This window comes from Hipposideros armiger, unplaced genomic scaffold (assembly GCF_001890085.2).
Source record: "Hipposideros armiger isolate ML-2016 unplaced genomic scaffold, ASM189008v1 scaffold_655, whole genome shotgun sequence".
NCBI lineage: Eukaryota > Metazoa > Chordata > Mammalia > Chiroptera > Hipposideridae > Hipposideros > Hipposideros armiger.
This window is the reverse complement of record NW_017732005.1, coordinates 890,644-911,319: the sequence shown is the minus strand read 5'-3', so window position 1 is coordinate 911,319 and position 20,676 is coordinate 890,644. Positions and strand designations below refer to the sequence as shown.

Below are 20,676 nucleotides of genomic sequence, written 5' to 3'. Positions count from 1 at the left end.
CGTTTTGTTCTTCAATCTAGTTGTGGAGGATGTTGCTTCACTGGCCCAAGTTGGCACCATCATTGCGCTCTTCTCTGGCGAGGCAGATCAGTCACCACCTTCTGGACGGCCGCTCATTGCGGCTGCTGGCCGCTCACACTGGCTGCTGGCTGCATACGGTAGCCCATGGCAACCCACTGACATGGCTGATTTACTTTAAATAAATAATCATAAAACAAAGGAATGTTATAAAATAAAATCAAATATTAAGGAAAGAAAGATGAAAGAGGAGAAAGCTGGTTTCTTTACTATAAACAAATCCCACTTTGCATCTTTTTAATCCACTTGGATTTCCCCCTCTTGTTCCCTTCCTGTTATAGGCACTAAATAAATATTAGAAAACAGTCCCTTCCAAGCATGTGCTCTTAGCCTTTCCTTGTTTGCTTTCGCTCTCTTCTAGAAAAGGAAAAAAACAGAACTAAGGGTTTTGGCAGCACAAATACATAAGCACCTGCCAGTTTTTAAATTTCATTTTGGAAAATCACCCTTCACTTATGGGACTTGTCCAGAATCACAGCTCCATTAAAGCTGTGATGTTTTTATCTAAAGTAGTGAGATATATATAAACACGTGAAAGCAGCACCCTGTCATTTAAAATGCCTCCTCTAACCCTATCTTCTGATTTGGTTGCCTAATGCTATAAAAGTGGTTCTAGAAGCATGAATGCTCAGCCTGAACCGAGCTGGTGAACTTCCCATTTACAGACAGTAGCACTACAACTCCATTTTACGAGATTTTTTTCTCAGTGTAGACTTTCACCTTCTTAGTGCAAATGATCTCTGAAGGGTAGTTTCTATCCCATTTTCCTCCAGTTTTAAATGATGCATTATAGTCATCTTTACAGCATGATCAGCAAAGAATCAATTTGAGAAGCCAGTTCTATTGGCAGATATCTGAAGAACAACCAAAAAAAGCCACCCCATCTGGGTTTTTTGGTTCCCTTCATTCTTTCCTTGCCAAAAATTCTTAATTGGGTTTGTAAGAGAGGAATTTTAGAAATTTTGTTTTCCTGACATAACCTGTGAAACTAAAGCAAAATAGATTAGGCCACGTGTGTGGGGGGGCCGGGAGGGGGTTGGGGGGTTATGGGGTGGATGAACTTACCAAGAGTGTTACTTTCCCATCTAAATTTTTTTCCAAGTAAAAACCCTCCAATTGTGTGGTTTTTAAATTTTGAGACTTTCTTGGTCCATATTTTGATTACTCTCATAACTAATAACTATACACAGAAAGAGAATTTTTTTGTAAAGTCCTTGTCGTATCCATGAATCTGCTTCCCACTTTGGTGCAACTACCTAAGTCATATTTTTTTCTTGCAGGATCGTTCATGGAAAGGCAACAAGAAAGACCTGTGAACTGTGTAAAAGAAGCTTGTGATACATACACCATGTCAAGATGCTAAATTTTTTGTGTTAGCCTCTAGAAAAGTTAAAATTCAGTTCAGAAAAATGTACTATGACCAACCAATATTTTTTAATGCCATTCATAAGCTGTTATAATAATGTCATTATTACAATATTTGATGATGTTGCACATACATTGTAAAGTCTGTATTCCAGCTTTTAAGTAAAATATAAGCATGTTAAACACCTTATTTAAGTATTGATAATGACACTGTATGGTGGCTGTTCACCAGTAGAAGGAAAAATTCATTAGCCAAGTTCTTCCAAAATTAGATTTTTAAGTTGTATGAAACCATTAATAGCCTTAAAAGCTTTAATGAGTTTCCACTAATAATAATCTAATTTAATCAGATGATGATAGTGATTATGTATTATATATGAGTATAGTATCCAGTATCAGCAAATTTGCTCGTCGGGAGATTAAGGATAAATGATCAGAATTTGCCACAATATTTATAGGGAAGAGTCAGAAAGAGCAAAAAAATAAAAACGATGACGTTAGTTTTGTTAAGCCTGATGATACTATGGCTTACTCTCATAAGACAACTGTATTGATAATTACATTTTGTTACTGTGCTTCTGCACCTGTTGGGCTGTTTTTGTTGACATTTGTGTTAACATATAATTAATAAGCATTCTACCTTTTTAAAGTTTATCTAGTAATGGAGTTTACATCTATTTGCATAACTGTCACAGCCCTGAACTGAAATTATTTTACAACAATGGAATTCTTGACTCAAAAAGTTAATATACAACATATCCAAAAAGCAAGTGTTTCCCATTGCTGTGAGAGTTACTGATTATGCAGATATTACCTCAAATATACATACACTGGTGTCACAGTTTCTCTGAGATGTTACTGTATTCTGAGAGCTAAATATTAAATGCTGTTTTTCCGTTTAAATATTCAGTTTCCTTTAGAAGATGATAATGATTATAACATTAATATGATTTTTGTTATTTTAGTGTTTAGACCTGAAAATCATCTTCCTTGTCTCATAAAGACCTAAATATAAAAGAAAATGGAAAATAATTGCTAGAGTTTTTACTTTCCTGATATTTGTTTCATCCTTTGTTGTTTATTATCATTTTAGCACCAACTTCACTCATAGTTCCTTTTTTTCATTGTAAAATGGATGAAATGAGCAAGTACATAAGAATTTTATTTCAGCGAAAAGTCAGGAGTTACTGTTAAAAACAAGACATGTAGGAGACATTTACTAGGAGTAAGAAATGGAAGTATGACCATATGGGCTGACAGCGCCACAAATAACAAAGAAAGGGAGGGAGTGCTGAACCAGGACAGAGCTGAACAAGTGATAGCTCAAAGTATCAACTTAGAAATATCAAAGTAAGAGCTATATGGATAAATATATAGATAGGGAGCATTTGTGATTCTGGCCTGCTGTACAAATATCAAGTCTAATGAGAGAATAACACAGAAAAGTGAAAATACACAACTTTAGAATTGTTAGAACTAAAATCTAATCCCAGTCTCACAATAATTTAACCATGCAATTTTGAGCAGATTATTTAAACCCGCTCTCAACTTCCATTTCCTCCTCTCCATAATGGGAGTAAAAATGTCAGGATTACTATATAAACTAAGATAATACAGTGATTCTCAAAGTTGTTTAGACTGTACAGCAAGGGGAAAGTCTGGGTATTCTTTGAAGAGCACGAGGATTTGAAAGATTTCCTGAGAGCACTTAAAGGGTATATTTACGTAACCTTGGAATTCAACCCTCAGCAACGTGAGGCCTCAAAGTTTGAGCCATTTTCCCAAGATAACATGGATGGTTAGATTCAGGGCCAGAATCTGAGTCTAGAATTTAGGTGTTCTGGTTCCCCAGATATTACTCTATCTAGTCTTTATACACAAGTAAGTTATAATTTGCTAAACAAAATATTGCCTTGTTTAGCAGGGACTTTGGCTTCAGAGTCTGTGTATGTTAACCACCATACCGAACTGTCCTTCAAGCTACGAGGTATGATCAGAAAATTCAGTGAATGCTGCTGCCACATGCTATCTAATGGAAAAGCAGGGATCTTCAATATGGGAAGCGGCACGTGGAACCTTACTAACTGTGTGACAATTTTCAACTTGTTCCATGCAGTCAGTCAGGTGTGAGGTATGGTTGAGAGGTGTGTTTTAAAGTATGCCGTAAATCATCCTCCATCATGACAACACTCCATGTCACACATCACTTCTGGTACGGCAATTTCTGTCAAATAAAAACATTACGGTATGTCCTTATTCAGCAAATCTGGCACCACGCCACTTCTGGCTCTTCCCCAAAGTGAAAATGATTCAGGACATCGAGGCAGCCATGACAGCGCAACTAAAGACACTCACAAAAGAGGACTTCCAGAACTGCTTCAGAAAGTGGCAAGAACGAGGGGACAAGTGTGTTTGAAGTGTGTGTGTGGGGGGGTATTTGAAGGGGAATTAATGGCAATATGTCTTTTACTGTAATTTTTAAAAATTTAAACATTCACCATATTTTTTTTATTATACCTCATATATTTGTTCTTATTACTCTCCTTGCCAATGATGGTGTTTAGCAAATTCTATTATTGGAAATAAACATGTATTCCATGGATTTAGTTATACTGCATATTAAGTTATGTTCCTTTCTATTGTCAGGAATATTTTCTTTATGCCTTAGGCTAGGCTGCACTGTTGATTAAAACACAAGAGTGCCATCGTTGTCCTTTTCTATCAGAGTTACATAGCATTTTGTCAGACTTGCAAATCGACCTTGTCTGGATTCCAAGAAGCAGCACTTACGAAGTTCTAGCCAAGCACTCTGGAATTTGGCATGAGTCATCCTTGTTGCTTATCTAACTGTAACTTGGGCCCCAGGACTGGTGACAAGAGTACCCTGAACCCCAATCGAGAGCCTGGAGCTTCACTTCTTCCTATGATACTGTCCTGATACCCATACTTGTAGCTCCGGGTGCTCGCCTCTGCTTGCCTACTTCCTCCTTGGACCTCCCAATGCCAGCCACTTGGATGCACCTCTCCTGTTTTGCTCTGCCTCTCTAGGTTAGTGTGGTCCCACATTCTCATCATATTGCCCCTGCCTTCTCTCTCTCTCCCATCCATGCCCCATCTCAGCTGAACGGCCCATTCCCAGCCCTGCTGATGTGATACACCTTGTTCTGCATGCCCACTGTACAACGTGTAAATATACAGCCTTTGTAAGCATTGACTAGAATGATTTGTCTAAAGCCCATCAACCCTTTCATAATTTTTTGGTCCTTCAGCCTACATTTCCTAGAATTCTTGAAAACCTGCTTACAAAGATTCAGTTTTGTCTTTTTAACATTTCTTGAATCAGTTTACTAAACGGCATTTTTGCCTTTACAGTGTTGTTTCCACCTTGATCTCTAAACAAACATCAGTCTTTATTAGTCTTGCCTTCAGTAGCCTGAAGTGATTTCTGACACTGCAGAACTGAAAGCCCCCCAAAAGATACCCATGTCCTAATCCTGGGGATAGTCTCTTCTCTGGCAAAACAGTGAATATTACCTTATATGGGAAACAATGTGACTAAGTTAAGGATCTTGAGATGGGGAGGTTATCCTGGATAACCTGGGTGGGCTCTACATTCCCTCTAGAACTATGAGACAATAAATTTGTTGTTATAAGTCACCAAGTTTGTGATAATTTGTTACAGCAGCCACAGGAAATGAATGCAGGAAAATACACGGGACAAATCTGTAATGGGCTGGACTGAATTTCGCAATGTGTGGAAAACATATCCTTTAACACCACTCCTATCTTCGTTCTCTTTCTCCTTCAATTTTGTTTCTCTGCATTCCCACTGTCGCTGCCAAACCACACCATCATCATTTCTCACCTGGACTATGACATCGTCCTCCTGGTCCACACTCTCTCTCCTCACCTAGGCACATGCTCTCGTCCGTCATCATTCCCACTTCAAGTCCTCCCATTATTTCCCACTGCACTTCAGATCAAGCTCTCCAACCCTCACCAGACTCCCACCTACTCTCCAGCCCCATCTCAGTCCACTCCACCTTGCCAGCCACACCTATAGTCAGATTCTCATTAGAACAAGCCAAGTTCTTTCCCGTATCAGGATTTTGCATACACAGTACATCCTGCATCTCAACCCTATCTGTCTACAACACTTCTCGCTGTCTGAAATTATCTCCTGTATGGTTTGCTTTTGTCTTCTGCCCAGCGGCTACATGGTTCCTGCACACAGTAGAGCAGTGTTTCTCAGCAGAGAGTGAGGAAGATACTCCCAAGGGACATTTAGCAAGGTCTAGTCATGTTTTGGGTTGCCACAATTAGGTGAATGCCATTGTAGAGGCCAGAGGTGTTGCTAAACTCCAAAATGCACAGAATAGACCCCCCCCCCAAAAAAAAATATCTGACCCTAAATGTCAATATTGCCAAGGTTGAGATAGCCTGCAATAGCAGCTTCTGGTACAGGGTACTAGTTGTCCCCCAATATCCATTCTTTCATCTGTGGGAATACATACCTTGACATTTGTATACACAACTGCCAAGCATAAAGACAGTATTTTCCAGTCTCATTGTAGGTAGAAACAGGCAGGAATGTCACATGGTGGCAATTGCTTTTTTTCTTCATCCATCCTGCTGCTTGAAACACAGACTCTGCCATCTTCAATCATGAGATTGGGACCATACAAGCTAAAGCACCACAGCAGAAGGACATTGTGTCCCTGACACTAAAGAACTCTGTACCTCTTCTGAATTACTTCTCAATAGATAGTTGAATAAATGAATGACACCAGGTATCCTTAATGCATTGTCTCTTTAAATGGCCTTAACAGGAATAAAAAGCCCAAAATATATTTGTCCTATATAGCACAAAACCATCAGCCTTTTTTTTTCTCTTTGCTACTTGTGGGGTCTCTTCTTCCCTGCTTTTTATGTTAAGGTCATGATTTTAAATGACATCCTTTATTTCCTCTGCAAATTCCTCTTTTTATATGTAACTTAACCCGTCTATCGGCAACATGCGATGTGCCCCCGCAGTATCTGTGCATTTCACACCATGAGAGTTTATAAGAGAAAGCCCCTGGTCTCTCCTTCCTAATCTTTATCACAACGTTTGCCACAAGAACATCGAGTCGCATCATGTACAACAGACACAGTGCATAAGAGCTTGATGTGGATTTGTGACAAAACTGGTAAAAACTTGTTTCTACAGGGCTTTGTCCTTGGTGATCACCCATTTTCCTAAATTGGAAATTTTGGCTTGCTCCGCCCTAAACCAGGTATCTTGCCTTCCCGGTTAGCCAGGTTTCTCCAGAAAGTATATTGCTCATTCAGAAACCTTTGTTCTCCCGGAAGCATCAACAATGGTAAAAAAATTCATTTTTTTTTTCTTCCAAGGGCTGCCACTTTCCTGAAACACAAGTCACTTCTAGACAACCACTTCTCAGCCAAGGGCTTCCTGAAATAACCCTCCATGCAAGTTTACTTCCTGAAAAGTTTTTTTTTTGCATTCTTTTTTTGTCTTGAAACAAAATTGATTTATCGCAAATATAAACAATTTAGAAGTTACAAAAAAAATTACAGTTAGAAGTTTGGTTAATGTTCTTATACAAATACTTAACAAAAATAAGATCTTATAGTACATACTATTTAGTGGCCTGGTTTTATTCCCTCCACGTCAATAAATGTTCTGTAACAGGATTCTTCATAGGAAAACTTACCTTTCATAAGTCATATACACATTGCTCAAGGGGTCAGGGTTTTTTCTAACTACATATATTCACACTCATATGCTCAATCCATGGCTACCCCCATTGAGAAATACTGACCCGGGGAACCAGTGATAGTGATGGGACCATGCCATAACTACCCAATATGTGAGGGCAGAAAAAGGGGATGGAACTCAACAACCCTAGGACATAGAATATTTAATTTATCCCTGTTGTCAGACATTTCGCGGGGACCCTTATTGGCAGAAAGTCCTCAGAAGCAGTAAAGAACTGTGATTACATGTACGACTACCTGAGACCAAACCCCATTTCCTTTATGTATTACCCACTTGAGTATCACTTCCTTCATCTTTTAAGTGATGATAAGCCTCATGGACTTTCCGAGAGGATTAAATGAGGTAACACACATTGTTAACCTAAACATGAAAGGCCTTTCAAAGTGAGAGGCAACAAGCATTTATTGAGATCAATAAGAATAGCTATTTTAGAAGGGTTGATTCAGACAGAAACCCAAATGATGACCCCATTAGGAGACAAAGACAATGGGTATTTATGAGAAAGGGAAGAGGAACAGTTACATCAATAGAAGGAAGGCATTTCTATGGGTGCAGCTAACATAACACAGTGGTGTTAATTCAAAGCAATATTTTTAATTTTCAGTCCAGTCGTCATAATACCTGCTTTCCTGTTGTCTTTGTGAACAATTCTTTTGCAAGACACCAGGTTGCTCAGGCCCAGTCCAAAGGTTCTTTGCCCTGTTTTAACATTCCAAAGGTTTGAGGCATAGACACGGCATGGCAGCCCCGGCTCCATTTTAAAGCAGCTCCATTTACACTATTATTTATAACGTAAAAAAACTTTTTCTGGTGGTAAGCTAATCTGACTACAGAAACTGGTACCGAATGATAACTTGGCCCCGTTTAAAAAAAAAATCATTGGAAAGGAGAATTTATAAATACATTTGAAAAGCGAACCCCTAGTTGTATGTAATGAAAATGTCCTGTGGGGCAGATTAGGATGACTCTTCCTAACAACATGGGCAGCCATGCCCCTACCACCCTCCTCCCCCGCCCCAGACACCTCACAGTGCCTGATTTGTTTAAGAATGCAGCCAGTTAGCTTATTTGGATTGCCTTCACTTGTGATGCATCAGATTCTCTTCAGATGACTCTTCCCATTCTCTATCTTTAGAGTGTGTCCTGTTGGCTAAAGATTATGACAGGGTCAGCTACAACTGTGACCAGCTTTCTTAAAGTATATTAATAAATCCCTCTTCCTGGGCATTCATGTGTTTCCCAGCGGCAGACTTGGTATTGTGGGAGGGCTTGGGTTGGGGGTGTTTCAGCAGCTACTTGAACCTTAACTGCAGCTCTTTTTTTTTTTCCCCTTTCCCAATGATTAATACACACACACACACACACACACACACGCACACTCACGCACACGCACACACATGATGTTTAAAAAAGAAGTCAGAGGCAGGGTTGGATCTGGGGTTTTTTTCAGCCTAGAGCATACACAATTGGGGGAGTTCTCTGTAAGAAAAGAATATAAAAGTACCAAAGCAAATGAGGTTTGAACATGAGAATTTATTAGAATAAGAATAAAAATCACAACAAATTGCTTAAACCTTGGAGATCCAGACCCCTTTCTTCTAAGGTCCCTTGGGACAATTCATCAGGAATGCTTCCTGGTTGCACCCTGGTTCCTCCTTTCTACCCAGTACTCCAGAGCCCCAAACTTAACTTTCATTAACCCCAGAGAAATCTGCCTTTAGGTCCAAAATGTGAGGGCAAAGTAAGTGTAATCAACTTGCCGAAAACTTGGAAATTTAGAGGAATGTGGATCGCGATCGCTTTTTTATTTTATAGTAAACATATTAGTTTCCTATTGCTGATGTAACATATTACCACATATTTGTAGCTTATGATGACACAAACTTATTATCTTATAATTCTGGAGGTTAGAAATCTGAAATGAGTGTTACAGGACTCAAATCAAAGTGTTAGCAGGGCTGGTTCCTTCTGGAGACTCGAGTGGAATCTGTTTCCTTGTCTTTTCCAGCTCTGCATTCCTTTGCTATTGGCCCCGTTCCACCTTCCAAGCAAGCAGTGGCCAGTCCAGTCTTTCTCAGACCACATCTTTCTGACATGGCTTTTTTGCTTCCCTCTTACATTTAAAAATCGTTGTGATTGGTTACATTGGGTCACCCAGATAATTCAGGATAATACCTTTATTTTAAAGTCAATTGACTTGTTACCTTAATTCCTTCTGATACCTTAATTCCTCTTTGCTATATAATTTAATGAATTTACAGTTTCTGGGGATTAGAATATGGTCATTTTAGGCAGGCCATTATTCTGCCCACTACAGTGAGTAAATTATTTGAATGCCAAGCACTTTGAAAATGCTTTTTTTTTTAATTTGTATTAAATTTATTGGGGTAACATTGGTTAGTAAAATTATACAGGTTTCAAGTGTAGATTTCTATAATGCAATATTTATTGGGTTGTTGAAAAAGTCATGACACATTTTTGCAACGAAAAACATAGAAAAAATATGTTATGACTTTTCCAACAACCCAATATATATTGCATTGTGTGTTCACCACCCAGAGTCAGTTCTCCTTCCATCACCATGTATTTGACCCCTTTTCCCTCTTTTGCCATCCCCTCTCCTCCCTTACCTTCTGGTAACCACCAAACTATTGTCTGTGTCTATGAGGTTTTGTTTCTTTATTTGTTTGTCTTGTTCCTTTGTTGCTTTCAGTTTTATTTCCCACATATGAGTGAAATCATATGGTTCTTGACTTTTTCTGTCAGACTTATGAAAATGCTTTTTGTAATCAGATTTTCATAATGTTTTATTGATTCTCAAATTGGAGAATTTTTAATTAGACAATCTGTGAGTGAAGCCAAAGCACGTTTGTACATTTCAGAATGGGAGCGGGGTATGAAACTCAGCATGCCCAGAGCCGGCTGCCTTTGGATTTTCCCAATTGAAGGCAGCTGTAAAATTCTCTAAACTCTGAAAAACATCAGATGTAGGATTTTTCACCTAAAGAAAACAGAGCTGCAAAAAGATAACTGATTGAATACACACTTTTTACTCTCTCCTAAACTGCACTAAAACTACAGTAAAGGGAGTTTTTAAAAACATAAACCTACAAGGATAAAGTGAACATGAAAAGAAATAGCACCGACTTTTTGGAAGCTGTGAAACAGATGAACACGTGGTACATACTCAGGGGAACTGAGGAAGAATGAATTCTATCAGTGGGGAAAGCCAAGAGCAAAGTCAATTTAAACCACCAAATAAATCATTGGAGCTCGGGAAGGTGGGTGACAAGGGCTCCCTCTGGCAAGGGGTGCACGTGTGTGCTGGACTAAGAAGGGTTGGTTGGAAGCTGTTTGAGAAGCAGGTGGATGCCTAGATGTTCCTCTCTTCTTCAGACTGCTGGGTCATGCCCTCCCTCACCCCAGCAGAAATCAGTTTTCTCTTTGAAGAGGGTAAAGCAGAGGGCCATTTTACAATAATAAACAGAAAACAGCTTTGAGTAAACGATGTATACATACTAATTGCAGAACTTCTTCCTCAACCTAAAATGATTGCAGCCAGTCACTTACTTCCAGGAAGAAGACCAGACAAGTTTTCTTCTAAGAGGGAAACTATCAGACCCAAGAGGAAAGACCTAATGAATAATAGCACTAACATAATGTTGACATTGGGGTTTCCCAAAAACGCCCAGCCAACTCACCCTATATGTAAAATACCTCACCCACTCACTCAGAACTTCCAGGCAGCTCTTGAAGCCCCCACTTTTAAATATGAACAGGCAAGCAAGCATGAAGAAATTTGAGAAAATCCTATAATATGAAAAAATAGAGACCAAAAACAAAGAGAAAAAACCCCCACAAACTGTGGTGAAAATAGAAAGTATGTGGGAAGTAGAAAATGACATTAAAAAAAAATAACAGCAACTAAACTCTTATTGTCTTTAGAGAAGTCATGGACTCTTATTTTATTCAATGTACCCATGAAATCAGAATTGAAAGCTATAAAAAAAATTGTTTCAAAAATAAAAAGAGCCCTTAGGAAAAAATAGAAGGGCCCACCAAATACCCAGCACAATGCCTGAAAATAGATCCACACCATTGAACTGGCTTCAAAGAGAAGGTTCTACAAGTTTCTAGTGAGAAAACACATCACAAAATGGTTAAGGATCCAAATGAGTCCAGATTCCTCAGAAGGAACTCTGGAAGACACAAGACAATGGAGAGCTACGTTTTAAAAATTGTGAGGGAAAAATATTTCCAATCAGGAATTCTATACTGAGTTGAGTTATAAACCAAGTATGACTGAAAAATAGACATTTTTCAGACTTGCAAATTCTCAAAAATTTTACCTCCCACACACCCTTCTTCAAAGATCTAATAGATAGAGGATTTGCTCCACCTAAAAGATGAGTAAACCACAAAGAGGAAGCTGGGAACCAGGAAAAAGGAAATCCACACAGTGAAGAGATGGGGAATCCACAGGATGATGGGAAAGGGAAATTTTTCACTACAAAGCAGCTCAGACAACTCTGGGAGACACTTTTTTAAGAAGATGAAATTAATCAAATATCTGTGTGAATGAACATTTTGAAAGGAGACTTCAATTATGCTGAAGGAGAGTTTTGGCTTAGTGATAAGTATCACTGGTCATAGAAAACTAAGCAAATAATACAAGATAAAGAAAGAAAGGAAAAAAACAAACAAAAAAGCCAAGACAAAACTCAAGGAAACACCAAGAAGAAAGTCCAGATAATAAAAAGTAATAGTGGTTCACCACAGTTCCATGCTGAATAGAAAACAGAATTATAATAATGTGAATATTCACTACAGTAAGTCCTCGACTTACAAACGAGTTCCATTCTGGAAAAACGTAAGTCAGATTTGTTCGTAAGTCTGATTCATTCATAAGTCTGACAAAGTGAGTCTCATACACCTTTGACACAAATATACAATGAAAAGCCAATGGCTGAACGATTCATGTTATAAGAACGAGCGACATCTACCATCTTTTCGCCTTGGTCCAATCTCTCAATTATTTTCACTTTTGTTTCCATGGTTATTGCTTTGCACTTCCTAGCAGTCCCCTCCACATCACCACTGCTTTTCCTCTTGCTTCCGGACATCCTGGGCTCTGATTGAGCACTGTACTACTGTACACTATCGCACTGTACAGTAAGCACACAGCAGCACAACTGTGACAACGTCCAGCAGACACGTGAGCTACTTCCGTGGTTTGTTCGCATCTACAAATATTCGTAACGCGAGGTCCATTCATATCTGTGAAACTTCGCAACTCCAATGTTCGTAAGTTGGGGACTTACTGTATTTATTTAACCAAAACTACTACCCTGTATCAGGAGGTGGAGAAGTAGAAAGTGTAAAGAGGTTTAGCAGTGGTGGGAACAGAGAAAAAAGAACTAAACCCTTATCTCATATAGTAAGAAAACGGAAAAAACTAAACTGAGCTGGATCAATATTATTCAGATATATGGACAAACATATCAAAGAATCAGCTAAAGCATTTGAAAGGGGTTGGGATAGGGGAACTGGGGAAGGGGTTGAGGACTGCTGTTTCTCTTATTCATCCTCATAGAAGTAGTCAATTCCTTAAATTATAACACTAATAAAATTCAATTTTTAAATTTTAAAAATGAAAGCAATATTGCTGAGTTAAGAATGTTATTATTCCGTTGGAGAAAGACAAATACCATATGATTTCACTTATATGTGGAATCTAAAAAACTGAATGAACGAGCAAAGTAAACAGAAGTGGTCTCAGAGATATAGAGGAACAACTGATGGATGCTAGTTGGGACGGGGTGGGGATGAGGGAGAAGGGGAAGGGATTAGACAGCATAAATACGTAACTACAATATCAATATTGCCACAGGGACATGAAAGACAGTTCGAGGAATATAATTAATAATGTTGTAAATATTTTGTAGGGTGTCAGGTGGTCACATGTCTTGCTAGAGAGACCACTTCATGGATGGGGTAGAGGCTTGATCACTGCACTGTACCCCTGAAGCTGATGTTGTATAATATTGTATGTCAACTATAAGTGAATAGATATGTATGATATTGGGGGGGAAGTGGGGCGGCGCATTGGGGGAGGGGGGTTGTCACCTCGAGGGGTACAAAGTATAACTATTGCACTGTGTTGTACAGCTGAAACTAATTCTAAGAAATGTGTATTTCACAATACAAAATAATTTTTAAAAAGAATGCTATTATTTAAAAGAGGAAGAAGGGGAGAAAAAAGAAAAAAAAGTGATATTTAAGGGCCTGCCGAGTGGTGCATTGGTTAGGAGTTGGCTTGGGACACCAGCTCTGAGCAGCAGGGACCCGGTTCAGATTCTACATGAGGGCCAGTGACACTGTGCCTTCTATAGCTAAGATGGTGAACAACAGCTCGACCTAGAGCTGGACTGCCTTGAGTCACCGCCATGAGCGGCTGTCCAATGGCCTGTGAGCGACTGCCTAATCCGGGAAAAGCACAATGATAATACCAACATGGGCCAGTGAAGCGACGTCCTCCACAACTAGACTGAAGAACAAAAGGACAGCAACTTGTCTGTTCCCCTTCCCCGATTCCCCAACGCTGTTCCCATCCCCCAATTCCCTAATAAAATCTTTAAAAAAAAAAAGTTATTCAACTTTTTTGGAAGTACTGTTCAGATTAATGAGATGTTTATAATATATCATGAGCTTTTTGGAAGAAAAATAGTCATATTTAGATTTCTTTATATTGGTCCTCAGCTCGTATTAGCATTTCCATTTGTTCCTAATGTAATTATGTTAACATTATGTTAGCATATGATTTTGCCTTTTCTAGAACTCTAATTAAGATTTTCAATTAGATGTATGCCAGCGGGAATCTCTCATTCACCCCCGTTAAACACCTTTCCTATTTGATTATAATTCCACCTACTAATTCCTTCTGGCTTTTTTATTTTTATTACAAGAATGCAGTTCACATGCAGTTCAAACTGGTCCAGCAAATGGTTTACAAGGTTTAGGTGTAAGATAAATTGGCAAACTAAATAGAAAATAAGACAACTATTGGGTAGAAAAGTGATGCAGGTTACCTCAGATGATTTGTTTATTAAAAGGACCATGCTATGAATTTTTTTCCAATTCATTTTAAGGATTTTTAGGCACCCACTCTACAGTAAGCATTATGATAATTATAACAGTTGAGTACTCACTGTGTGCTAGGTGCTAATTGTTTTGCCAACTCCTCATTTAATTATTGCAAAAAACCCTATGAAGTAAATATTTATTATAATCCCCAGTTTTCAGACAAGGAAAATGAGGTGTGGCGAGATTAAGTATGTTTCTTGAATTCCTCAGCAAATGGCGCAACAGGGACCCAAAACTATGGAGGAGACCACAAAACCAAAGAAGAAAAAGAAAGGAATTAACTATTGAGCACATTACAACATAATGAATTATTATTACCTCATTATTTTTGTGAGGGAGGTTAGAAAACTTGTCCAGAGCCACACAAATAAGCTTCAGCCCTCAAGAACCTTATTTCTGCTGGGGGTTAACACAAACAAAACAAACTGGCACAACTACAGATGATGTCACATATGTGGTAAAAATAAAAGTATAGTAAAATCTCCAAGGAAGGAACGTTCAATCCAAAGGAGATGCTGATGAGGCTTCCTAGAGTGAGTTCATGAGCAAAGGCATGATGTGTCCATTTGGGGTAGACAAAGAAGGGGGTAGACAGCATTGTTCCTGATTATCGCTCTTCACTGTACTTGAAATTTTCCTCTTTTCATAAATGTTTATTATTTTATAAAATATTGGCTTTTGTGTTGACAAAAGGTCATTTCCAGAGTCTCCTCTTTTTATAGGAATTTCAAAGCACGGACAAATGCTTAGAAAATGATAAGTGTGGGTGAAAGAACAGAATATGGGGACTCAAGAGAAGGGAGGTTGTTCTTTTAAGGTTAAAACAAAGGCAGTTAATACTGGGAAATGAAGAGATGAAAGAAAAGAAAATTTAGAGTTTAGGAAAGAAAGTGAAATTCTCTAATATAAGTCTATTTTGAGAGAAGGCCTGGATCCAAAGCCTCCGTGTCCCAGCTCACTGACCTGTATCCTTTTGGAAAGATTTTCATAAATCAGGTGCTGCCACTCATTTTTTTTCTAAGTATTTCAGAGATGTAGGTGAGAAGGGTTTCTCTCAGCCAAGACATTTGTAGTTCCTTCAGATCAGTGGCACTTTCATCTCAATCTCAGGCAGTATTGCTATGCTTAGCACCTGGGATGGAGCCAGTGCTGACGGTCAGCAGTATGGGTTCCATTTACTTGAAAATAATTTCTTTTACATCTTGTGACATCTTCCATGAACTCTGCAATGAAAATCAATTATAATCCCTTTTGATGGGACAAACTAAATTAGAAAGAAAAATGATTAGAAACAGAAGGCAGCTTGATGCTTGTGTTGCCAAATTGTTCAACATGTGATTCAAAAGCCGTGGATAAGTTTTTCTGGCCGTTCTCCCAACTAACAACCTTTAGCTTACTGAAAAGCTAAAATCTGTGACTCAAAGAGCGTGCTAGAAAAAAAATTTTGACAGATAAAATTAGCTATTCCTGGCAACATCAAATAACATATATACATACACTCATGTACCTTTATTTGAAATGAAGCTCAAAATACAACAAGATCTAACTCAAACTGCTCCCCAAGACTCCAAAACTCAATTATAACAGGTAACGTTTTTCAAGTGTTTACTATGTGCCAGGTATTGCATTTAATTCTAACACCAACATTATGAGTTAAGTACTATTAACACATATCTTATTTTTAAAATGATGAAATTGATTCGAGGGGAAACTAAATAGCTGACCAAGGTAAAAAAGGTATAAAATGACAGAGCCAGGGCTGAAACTCAGAAAATCTGATTCCACTATTCTCTCAATAAAGTCTTTGCCCTCACGGAGTTTAGCCTAATAGTGGATTCAGACAAGTAGCCTTCAGCATGGTAAGTATACAAAGTGAGAGTGTAGGAAAACCATCTCACCTTGCCTTTGGCCATTAGGGAAGGCTCCTAAAAGGGAGAGCTAAACCAAGACAGAAGCTAGGAATGGTGAAAGGGGGAAACAGTTCCAGAGATAAAACAGAGCTCAGTCCCGTGGGTGCAGAGAAGGAAAGAGCTTGTGGCAAATGAGAGGCACTTTGGAAGAGTCTATGCTCAAGATGGACCTGACCAGATTTGCATTTCTCAAACTGTTTTTGGCTGGTTTGGAGAACGACTTATGAGTAGATCAAGAAGAGAAGCAGGAAAGTTATTAGGAGGCTATTGCCTCAGTGTAAAGCTAGCTGCGGCAGTGGATATGGAGGGATGGAGAGACACAGAGGAACTGGAGCGTTATTCAAAAAGCACACTTGACAGAATGACATCAAAGGCAACAAAGAAGACGGAATTAAGGATGAATCCTACATTTCTGCCTTGGGCAACTGGATGGATGGGGTTGCCACTGACCAAGACAGGAAATCCAGGAGCAGGAACAGGTTCAAGAATGGAACTGAAAGAAGACAATTCTGGAGAGACAACCATGATGGCGCAGTAGGTAAACAGTGTGTTTACCTTCTCTCACAACCACATCAAAATTACAACTAATCTACATAACAACCAGTATTGAGAATCGCCTAAAATCAAGCTGAACTGAAGCCTTTCAACTAAGGATGGACAGAAGAAGCACCTCCAGACTGGTAGGAAGGTCAGAGATGTGGAACGGGCTGGTCCCACACCGGAATGTGACCATTAAAGAACGGGAGGGCTATTTTGGCTGTGGGAGTTCCCCCATCCCCTAAAGGAGCAAAAGATACTAACCCCAGCCCAGCCCAGGGTTCTAGTGCCGGGGAGAGAAGTCCTCATAATTTTTGGTTGTGAAAACCAGCAGAGATTATGACTGAGTGAGAATGAGGGTGGCTGCACTCAAAGGTGCTCCTCTGAAAGGGACCATGCATGGACTTACCCACCAACAGAATCACATTCTCTAAGCTCCAGCACTGGGGCAGCAGCTGGAAAGGCGACAGGGAAAAATCGTGGGGAACTGAGCTGTCTGGCTTGGGACAGGGGTTGGAGAGGTGGCTTTCTTCTGGACAGGAGAGCTGGTGGAGGCCGTTGTGTCTATGTTGAGCCCTCCCATTTCCCAGCGGGCGAACACAGGCAGCCATCATTTCTGAGTCTCCATCATTAGTTCACCATGCCCTGGCGATTTGAGACCTGGCCCCGCGTAACTTTCAGGCACACCCAGGCTGCTTTGAGTGGCTTTTTCATGCAGACCACCTGCCTTGGCTCAAGCTGCACTTTCCTAGGGTCTCTCAAAGGTTTGCGGAACCCAGACAAGCAGAATCTGGCTTGAGCATGTCCTGTAGTCCTGTACCTCTGGCTGAGCAGCCCTAAGCCAGCATTAGCGGCAGTCAACCTTGGTTCATGGCTTGGCCTCTCAAGGTAGTTCCAAACACAGCACAGGTGGCAGCCATCTGCAGATTTCTTTCTGCCTTCCCCTGGGTGGCCCTGGGTGGGGCATGGGCTGTGGCTGAAGTAGACCTACAGCAGATCCCCTCCAAGGTAGACTTGGGGCTGGCGCGCCCAGTGGCCAGCTTCAAAATGAGCTGAAATATTACCCAATCACCTCTAAGTACAACACACCCAAGGGGCAGATTGGGCAGGCACCACAGTCCTGCTCAGGCAGATCCTGCTCCATAAGATCAGCCCCTCCACATCAACTCTTCCACTGTAGTCAAGGCCAGTGCTCACAACCAGTGAGCCCAAGGGTCAGTTCCTCACATTGATGTGCAATTATCAATCAAGGCTCAACTACAAGAGGAGGGCACACACAACCCACACAAGGGACACACCTGGAATGCGTGGCTCAGGTGGCCAGAAAGCCACTGAACCCCACAGCACACCTACTACATAAGGCCGCTCTACTAAGACCAGGGGGCATAGCAGCCCTACCTAATTCATAGAAACAAACACAGGGGGGCAGCCAAAATGGGGAGACAAAGTAACATATCCCAAATAAAAGAACTGAACAAAGCTCCAGAAAAAGAACTAAGCTAAATGGAGATAAGCAATCTATAAGATGTAGAGTTCCAAACACTGGTTATAAGAATGCTCAATGATCTCAGGAAGAACTTCAACAGAGAGATAAGAAGCATAAAAATAGAGATGGAGGGTTGGTCGAGCGGCCCACTTGGTTGAGTTGCTTGGGAGCATGAGCTCTGAACAGCAGGACCACCAGTTTGGTTCCCACATGGGCCAGTGATGTGGCGCCCTCTACAGCTAAGATGGTGAACAACAGCTCAACCTGGAGCTGGGCTGCCGTGAGTGGCCAGTGATGGCATAGGCTGCAGTGGGGGCTGCAGTGGGCTGCTGTGAGCTACCGTGAGTGGCTGGCAGCCAGTGTGAGCAGCTGGTGGCGGGCAGCTGGCGAGAAATGCCATGAGCTGCTGTGAGCCACCATGAGCAGCTGTCAAATGTCTGGCGACTGACTGCCTCATCCGGGAAGAGTGCAATGATCATAATACCAACATGGGCCAGTGAAGTGGCGTCCTCCACAACTAGACTGAAGAACAAAAGGATAGCAACTTGTCTGTTCCCCTTCCCCAATTCCCCAATGTTGTTTCCGTCCCACAATTCCCCAATAAAATTTTTTAAAACAAAAATGGAAATGGAAATCATAAAAAAGAACCAGTCAGAAATAAGGATACAATAATGGGAATGAATAATATATTACAGGGAATCAACAGTAGATTAGGGGGCCAGCCGAGTGGAGCAATGGTTAAGAGCTGGCTTGGGACGCCAGAGGGCCCCGGTTCGGATCCCACATGTGAGGGCCAGTGACACTGCCCTCTACAGCTAGGATGCTGAACAGCAGCTCAACCTGGAACTGGGCTGCTGTGAGTTGTCGGTGACGGCGCGTAGACTGCAGCCCCTGCTGCAGTGGCTTGCCATGGGCTGCCTTGTGTAGCTAGCAGCCAGCATGGGCGGCCAGCAGCCGCTGTGAGCAGCCGTCCAGGGACCGGCGACTGATCTGCCTCGCCCGGAAAGAGCGCAGTGATGGTGCCAACTTGGGCCAGTGAAGCAGCATCCTCCACAACTAAACTGAAGAACAAAAAGACAGCAACTTGTCTGTTCCTCTCCCCCAATTCCCCAGTGCTGTTCCCCTCCCCCAATTCCCCAATAAAATCTTTAGAAAAAAACAAACAAAAAAACAAACAGTAGATTAGATGAAGCAGAGGATCCGTCCAGTGATATAGAAGATAAGGTAGCAGAAAACACCCAACCAGAACAGCAAAAAGAAAAAAAGAATCCAAAAAGTTGAGGAGAATTTAAGGTACCTCTGGGACAAAATCGAGCAGACCAACATTCTCATTATAGGGGTACCAGAAGGAGAAGAGAGAGAGAGAGCAAGGAATTGAAAACCCATCTGAAAAAATAATGACAGAAAACTTCCCTAATCTGGTGAAGAAAATGCACATACAAGTCCAAGAAGCACAGCAAGTTCCAAAAAAGATGAACCCAAGGAGGCCAACATCAAGACACATCATAATTAAAATGTCAAAGGTTAAATACGAAGAGAGAATCTTAAAAGCACCAAGAGAAAAGCAGTTAGTTACCTACCAGGGAGCTCCAATAAGACTGTCAGCTGATTTCTCAACAGAAACTTTACAGGCCAGAAGGGAGTGGCAGGAAATATTCCAAGTGATGAAAAGCAACGGCACACAACCAAGATTGCTCTACCCAACAAGGCTGTCATTTAGAATTGAAGGACATATAAGGAGCTGCCCAGACAAGATAAAGCTGAAGGAGTTCATCACCACTAAACCAGTATTACAAGGAATCTTAGTGGTACTTCTGTGAGATGGGAGGGGGAATAAGGATGGGTGAAAAGGGAAGAGATTAAGAAATACATATTGGTTGTTACACAGTAGTCATGGGGATATAGGGTATAGCATAAGGAATATAGTCAATAATATCGTAATAACAAGGTATGGTGCCAAATAGGTACTAGATCTACCAGGGTGATAGATGGGAACGGGGTTGGGGTCAGGGTGAAAAAGGTGAAGGCATTAAGAAATACAAATTGATAGTTAATACAGTATGGGGAATATTATCAACAATGTTGTAAAGATCATGTAAGGTGCCAGATGGGCACTGGACTTATCAAGGGGATCACGTCATAGGCTGTGAAGATGCCTGACCAATGCGCTATACATCTGAAGAGCTGACGTAGAATAATATTGAATGTCAACTGTAACTAAATATATAGGTATATGTAGTCACGGGATATGGAGTACAACATAGGGAAGATAGTCGATGGTATTGTTATACCTACATAAGATGTCAGAGGGGTAGTAGCTTGGGGGGGGTGGGTTATCACTTTATGAGGGGTTTAAATGTCTAGCTATTATGTTG

At 40.5% G+C, this 20,676-nt stretch overlaps 1 protein-coding gene across 4 annotated transcripts in view; it reads left to right on the top strand.

Moving 5' to 3' along the window:
* LOC109372675 (B cell receptor associated protein 29) overlaps nt 1-2,782 on the top strand; it is a 52,862-nt gene extending 50,080 nt beyond the window's left edge. For all 4 annotated transcript variants that reach the window (XM_019626056.1, XM_019626057.1, XM_019626059.1 and 1 more), the window contains exon 8: nt 1,359-2,782. In XM_019626056.1, coding sequence (XP_019481601.1) covers nt 1,359-1,394 — 36 coding nt within the window. In that variant the 3' untranslated portion in view covers nt 1,395-2,782. The remainder of the gene's footprint in view (nt 1-1,358) is intronic.
* Nucleotides 2,783-20,676: the final 17,894 nt, after the last annotated feature.